Below are 7500 nucleotides of genomic sequence, written 5' to 3'. Positions count from 1 at the left end.
CGCTACGCTCTGCTACCTCAGGGTGACGGGTTGCCCTATCACTCCGAGGCCCCTGCGGTCGATCGACACGGTCACGGCTCTTCTCTGTCCTGGCCCCGCAGTGGTGGAACGAACTGCCCACTGACGTCAGGACAGCAGAGTCACTGCCCATCTTTCACCACAGGCTCAAAACTCATCTCTTCAAGTAGTACTACAACGATCCTCCCTCTTAAGCACCTATTGTATTCTAGATTGCTATTCTTGCACTTTGCCTTCAGCACTAGATTATGCTCTTAGTCACTTGTTTTAGAAAGGAGATGCACTTGTGAGTTCTGGTGAGCAGTAGTACACTGACGTTTCCTACATGAAATGCAATTATTGTAAGTCGCTTTGGAGAAAATCGTCAGCTAAATGACTAATGTAGAGATGTAACGGTATGAAAATTTCACATCACGATTATAGCGATCAAAATTATCACGGTTATCAATATTATCGCGTTACTGTTGAAATGTGATGAAAATGTTCAAAAACTACTTGTGTAAACATTAAAATAATGAAGTAATAATAATAATAATGTAGTTTTGGTTGATGCTGGACAGTATTTACAGTGAGTTTTTCAAAGTATGGTAATCAAACACAGTTTTAGTGATCATTTTTAGAGAGTAGAGAGAGACGGGTTAGGAGGTGACAGAGAGAGTAGAGAGACGGGTTAGGAGGTGACAGAGAGAGAAGGGAGAGACGGGTTAGGAGGTAACAGAGAGAGTAGAGAGAGACGGGTTAGGAGGTAACAGAGAGTAGAGAGAGACGGGTTAGGAGGTGACAGAGAGAGAAGGGAGAGACGGGTAAGAAGGTAACAGAGAGAGTAGAGAGAGACGGGTTAGGAGGTAACAGAGAGAGTAGAGAGAGACGGGTTAGGAGGTGACAGAGAGAGTAGAGAGAGACGGGTTTGGAGGTGAGAGAGAGAGTAGAGAGAGACGGGTTAGGAGGTAACAGAGAGAGTAGAGAGAGACGGGTTAGGAGGTGACAGAGAGAGTAGAGAGAGACGGGTTAGGAGGTAACAGAGAGTAGAGAGAGACGGGTTAGGAGGTGACAGAGAGAGAAGGGAGAGACGGGTAAGGAGGTAACAGAGAGAGTAGAGAGAGACGGGTTAGGAGGTGACAGAGAGAGAAGGGAGAGACGGGTTAGGAGGTAACAGAGAGAGTAGAGAGAGACGGGTTAGGAGGTAACAGAGAGAGTAGAGAGAGACGGGTTAGGAGGTTACAGAGAGAGTAGAGAGAGACGGGTTAGGAGGTGACAGAGAGAGTAGAGAGAGACGGGTTAGGAGGTGAGAGAGAGAGTAGAGAGAGACGGGTTAGGAGGTAACAGAGAGAGTAGAGAGAGACGGGTTAGGAGGTAACAGAGAGAGAAGGGAGAGACGGGTTAGGAGGTGAGAGAGAGAGTAGAGAGAGACGGGTTAGGAGGTAACAGAGAGAGTAGAGAGAGACGGGTTAGGAGGTAACAGAGAGAGTAGAGAGAGACGGGTTAGGAGGTAACAGAGAGAGAAGGGAGAGACGGGTTAGGAGGTGACAGAGAGAGTAGAGAGAGACGGGTTAGGAGGTAACAGAGAGAGTAGAGAGAGACGGGTTAGGAGGTGACAGAGAGAGTAGAGAGAGACGGGTTAGGAGGTAACAGAGAGAGAAGGGAGAGACGGGTTTGGAGGTGACAGAGAGAGCAGGGAGAGACGGGTTAGGAGGTGACAGAGAGAGTAGAGAGAGACGGGTTAGGAGGTAACAGAGAGAGTAGAGAGAGACGGGTTAGGAGGTGACAGAGAGAGTAGAGAGAGACGGGTTAGGAGGTGACAGAGAGAGTAGGGAGAGACGGGTTAGGAGGTGACAGAGAGAGTAGGGAGAGACGGGTTAGGAGGTGACAGAGAGAGTAGAGAGAGACGGGTAAGGAGGTGACAGAAAGAGTAGGGAGAGACGGGTTAGGAGGTAACAGAGAGAGTAGAGAGAGACGGGTTAGGAGGTGACAGAGAGAGTAGAGAGAGATGGGTTAGGAGGTGACAGAGAGAGTAGAGAGAGACGGGTTAGGAGGTGACAGAGAGAGCAGGGAGAGACGGGTTAGGAGGTGACAGAGAGAGTAGAGAGAGACGGGTTAGGAGGTAACAGAGAGAGTAGAGAGAGACGGGTTAGGAGGTGACAGAGAGAGTAGAGAGAGACGGGTTAGGAGGTGACAGAGAGAGTAGGGAGAGACGGGTTAGGAGGTGACAGAGAGAGTAGGGAGAGACGGGTTAGGAGGTGACAGAGAGAGTAGAGAGAGACGGGTAAGGAGGTGACAGAAAGAGTAGGGAGAGACGGGTTAGGAGGTAACAGAGAGAGTAGAGAGAGACGGGTTAGGAGGTGACAGAGAGAGTAGAGAGAGATGGGTTAGGAGGTGACAGAGAGAGCAGGGAGAGACGGGTTAGGAGGTGACAGAGAGAGTAGGGAGAGACGGGTTAGGAGGTGACAGACGTGACTCACTGCGACACCTCGGCGATGTGTTTGTGTCTAAGCCCCACCCACAGGTCATCGTCCTCATGGAGGAGCACCTCCTTCTCACGAGAGTCGCCCATTCCACTGGTCTCATACCTGGAGATGGACACACACGGGGACGCACGCACACACACACACACACACACACACACACACACACACACACACATAGACAAACGGATGGACACAGACAAACGGACACACACACACACACGGACAACACATACACATGGACAACACACAGTACAGTAGGTATATTTAAGAGTATTTAAACCCAGTATTTAAACCCATAGATATTATTTCTGAATACCACTTCTACAGATATTTGAAACTGAACTGTAAGTGTGTGTGTGTGTGTGTGTGTGTGTGTGTGTGTGTGTGTGTGTGTGTGTGTGTGTGTGTGGTGTGTGAGAGGGAGGGGAGGGCAGTCTGATTCAAGTGTCATACTGTAGGCAGAGAGTGAGGGTGAAAAGTCAGGTGAGATCAAGCTGGCTCACACACCTGTACGCATAGCCTACACACACACACACACACACACACACACGCGCGCCCTCACTTGTAGACGTCGTTCTCGATGGGCAGCAGGTCGTAGCCCATGGCCTGGAAGGTGAGCTCGTGCAGGATGGGGGACACAGGGTCAAAGGCCCTGTCCAGGATGATCAGCTGAGAACGAGCCTTGTCTGGACCCTGAGGATGAGGGAGAGAGGGAGAGAGGGATGAGAGATGGAGAGAGAGGGCTGTGGATGACAGGTGGACATTCATCTTCATCCATCGGGCTCTTTATACTGTATGGTTAAGATATTCCGAAGCGTCCGGGTTGTATTAATGACACGACTCCTGTCCACTCCTACTGTCCTAACTGCTAATACCCCCCCCTCTACTCTGTCCACTCCTACTGTCCTAACTGCTAATACCCCCCCCTCTACTCTGTCCACTCCTACTGTCCTAACTGCTAATACCCCCCCCTCTACTCTGTCCACTCCTACTGTCCTAACTGCTAATACCCCCCCCCTCTACTCTGTCCACTCCTACTGTCCTAACTGCTAATACCCCCCCCTCTACTCTGCGTCTCATTCCCTGGTTGTCCTGTGAGTTCTCTCTCTCTCTCTCTCTCTCTCTCTCTCTCTCTCTCTCTCTCTCTCTCTCTCACCTCTCCCATGGTGGGGTCATCAGCCTTGTAGGCATCCAACTTGTCCTGAACCAGCTGAGCCAGGGTGGCGTTGTCCTTGTAGTCCCTGAGACACGGCAAGGAGACGGACAGACAGACAGACAGACAGACAGACAGACAGACAGACAGACAGACAGACAGACAGACAGACAGACAGACAGACAGACAGACACAGGCGTGACAAAAAAATACCGGGGTGAAGAAAAAACAAGAGCAAAAAAACAAAGTTACACTAAACCCTAAGACTGGGGTTAGTTCACTGAAATCAATCCCTGTCCCTGCCCAGTACCCGCCGTGCCTCAGCGGCGCCCCCTGCCCCTCACCCCCGGTATCTGACGGCAGGGTACTCCTTCAGGGTGGCACACAGCGTGGCCAGCTGCTCCGCCAGCCGCTCCATCACCGGGTTCTTCAGCTGGGTCTTATGAGGACTGTAGAAGCTCTGGAAGGCGTCAGCGTTGTCCAGAGAGTAGACCTGCACACAAGGTTATTATATTAGAAAAATAACTACAAAAACAGAGAGTACACCTGCGCACAGCAAGGTTATCATATTAGAAAAATAACTTAACTAGAGTAAGTTAAACTACTAACTAAAAAACTTAACTAGCTGTGAAAAAACATTTTAGTTAACTGAGATAAAAATAAAAACAGGCTTTACAAAAAAAACGATAACTAACTAAAACTGTATTGTGTGTTTATAAAACTAACTAAAATAAACTAAAATGACATAGAAAATTGTTGATATGTGTGCTCTCCCACAGATTGGATAATTGATTGATTGAATGATTGGCTATAAATGTGACTGCGCATGTCTAAATAAATTGTTGCTTCCTTGATCCTGTAATCCCGTGGTCGCGTTTGTTTGTTTGTCCTCTATTCAATGTCATGGTGTGTTTAGCACAAACGCAAGAACAGAACAAGAGACGCTGCGTTTAGCAGGTTATGGGCCCAGAGCGCTGTACCATGAGCAGAAGGATAGAGAGTTCGCGTTGGTCTCGTCTAGTGTTCGATGGAGACGAGAAGAATGATGAAATATGGGAGACTAAGTTTTTGGGTCATCTCCGGCTGCAAGAATTGAAGGACACTATTTTGAAAGAGTTGAATGCGGAGGCGTACGCAGAACTCATCCAGCACTAGAGGCAAGGAGCTGTGTTATAGGACATGTGAATCTGGGGCTACAGGCATACAGTGATGCAGACTGGGCGGCTGATGTCACTGACAGACGTAGCACAACCGGTCACTGTGTCGGTCTAAATGAGAATAGTCCTGGGGTATCATGGAAAACCAAAAAGCAGCACAGTTGCACTCTCCACATGTGAAGCTGAGTATATGGCATTAGCTGCGACCACACAAGAGTGTCTATACTTGGTACAGCTATTAGAGAATATGGATGGATGTCAGTATGCCCCACCCACTGTCTATGAGGATAATCAGGGGGCCATAGCATTAGCTAAGAATCCAGTGAGTAGACAAAGATGTAAACATGTTGATATCAAGTATCATTTCGTAAGATTCGCAGTAAATGATGGCAAAATATGTTTACAGTACTGTCCAACAGACCAGATGGTGGCAGATGTCATGACAAAACCTGCAACTAAAATCAAGTTGGTTAGGGTCACAAAGGTCATGTTTGGAGTGTAACCATGGTAACCATGACTTAATTCTGTTGTCTAACTGTTCTGATTACACTGGTCAAGTGTTCACTTTGAGATGCGTTCACTATGAGATGCATTTTTTATTTTTAAAGATAGAATTTATTTTCTACTCCTATTCTAATTCATTCTTGTTGATGATCACTATAGTTATAATGTGGTTGTTCTAGGATGGAACTTATGAATTGGAACTGGGGTTCTAGAGATGTGATTAATATTGCATTCACATTTAAAGTTTTCTATAATGAAGATTAATAATGTGAGAGCAAGTGGGGGTGTTGATATATGTGCTCTCCCACAGATTGGATAATTGATTGATTGAATGATTGGCTATAAATGTGACTGCGCATGTCTAAATAAATTGTTGCGTCCTTGATCCTGTAATTCCGTGGTGGCGTTCGTTTGTTTGTCCTCTATTTAATGTCATGGTGTGTTTAGCACTAATGCAAGATCAGAACAAGAGACGCTGTGTTTAACAAAAATATCTTTAGTTTTAGTCTTTAGTCTGAAAATAATTTTCAGTAGTTTTTATTTTATATTATTTTAGTTTGAATCCGTTGAACTTCTGCGCTATATTCTCTAATCCACCTATGCTAGATTCTCTATCCGCTATATAAGTGCAGTCCATTTTACCCAGCGTTCCTAGCAACGGCTACCATGTAAACAGGAAGAAGACAGACCGTTGGCGTAGGCTGCGCAAAGAGGGTTAAAACGAAAATAATAACTACTGAAAATTATTTGAAACTAACTTTTTACAATTTAAAAATAGGTTTTGAAGCTTTCGGAATGTAAGTAAAACGTGAAAATGCAAATATCTTTTAATGTGAGCTTTACTTCGGAAAATGGATTACGGTAATGTGATATGAGTCGGGTGACTAGTTTTAGGAGATCAGATCATATTTAGAGCGGTATGGTCCTTTAAGAGCAGCTTCAAGACGGGTGGTGCTGTCTGTGCTTGAACAGGTACACATGTTGACAGAGCAGCGACTGGAACTGGTATTCCATCACGTTTAGCGTTTCTCCTCTCTTCACCCTTCTGTTCTCTCCTCCACTCTACCTCTCTCTTTCTCTGTCATTCCTCTCCCCTCCTCCTCCACGCCTATCTCTCCTCGACTCTACCTTTCCTCTCCTCGCCCCTCCCCCTCTACCTCTCCTCTCCCCTCCTCCTCTACCTCTCCTCTACCTCTCCTCTCCCCTCCTCCTCTACCTCTCCTCTATCTCTCCTCTCCTCCTCTACATCTCCTCTCCCCTCCTCCTCTACCTCTCCTCTACCTCTCCCCTCCTCCTCTACCTCTCCTCTCCCCTCCCCCTCTACCTCTCCTCTCCTCCTCTACCTCTCCTCTACCTCTCCTCTCCCCTCCTCCTCTACCTCTCCTCTCCCTCTCCTCTCCTCCTCTACCTCTCCTCTACCTCTCCTCCTCTACCTCTCCTCTACCTCTCCTCTACCTCTCCTCCTCTACCTCTCCTCTCCTCTCCTCCTCTACCTCTCCTCTCCCCTCCTCCTCTACCTCTCCTCTCCCCTCCTCCTCTACCTCTCCTCTACCTCTCCTCTCCCCTCCTCCTCTACCTCTCCTCCTCTACCTCTCCTCTACCTCTCCTCTCCCCTCCTCCTCTACCTCTCCTGTCCCCTCCTCCTCTACCTCTCCTCTCCTCCTCTACCTCTCCTCTCCCCTCCTCCTCTACCTCTCCTGTCCCCTCCTCCTCTACCTCTCCTCTCCTCCTCTACCTCTCCTCTCCATCCCCCAGTTTCCTTCAGCGCCCAGTTCCATCTGTCCCAAGGTTACATGACCATTCATGCAGATGGTTCCTCCCCCTAGACCTGCTCCCATTGGCTGCCGCGTGGTGAGTGAGCGCCAGGGGAGTCAATGAGTCTGGGGCATGTGGGCGGGTTTATGATGCAGCATCTTGCCTGCGGCAGAAACTTCTGACTCTGAATTAATCATGCGAGACAGGGGGAGCAGTGCATTGTGGGCCATGCAGGCACAACCCCCCCCCCCCCCCTCTTCCCAGCCAGCCAGTGAGCTGTCACTGTGAGGACATCTGGAACAGTCCGCCGCCAGTAAACAGTCTCACTGGTGCCTCACAACCATTATGATAAAGCTGCCTCTGCCCTGGAGGAATCTCTCTCTCTCTCTCTTTCATCCCACCATTCTCCCCATATCAGTTGATCTCAGGGGGTGTTCCTGGGGCCCTT

At 48.3% G+C, this 7500-nt stretch overlaps 1 protein-coding gene across 1 annotated transcript in view; it reads right to left on the bottom strand.

Moving 5' to 3' along the window:
• The window catches only part of stxbp1a (syntaxin binding protein 1a), a gene marked incomplete at both ends in the record, with an annotated part of 27146 nt that overhangs the window by 6362 nt on the left and 13284 nt on the right, over positions 1-7500 (bottom strand). The window contains 4 exons of the mRNA XM_084450049.1: positions 2478-2585; positions 3046-3176; positions 3640-3724; positions 3981-4129. Of these exons, the coding sequence (XP_084306175.1) occupies positions 2478-2585; positions 3046-3176; positions 3640-3724; positions 3981-4129 (473 nt within the window). The remainder of the gene's footprint in view (positions 1-2477; positions 2586-3045; positions 3177-3639; positions 3725-3980; positions 4130-7500) is intronic.

The sequence above is a fragment of the Borostomias antarcticus genome, assembly GCF_949987555.1.
Source record: "Borostomias antarcticus genome assembly, chromosome: 2".
In the NCBI taxonomy this organism is placed as follows: domain Eukaryota; kingdom Metazoa; phylum Chordata; class Actinopteri; order Stomiiformes; family Stomiidae; genus Borostomias; species Borostomias antarcticus.
Note: the sequence above shows the minus strand (reverse complement) of the source record. Positions and strands in the feature narration are given on the sequence as shown.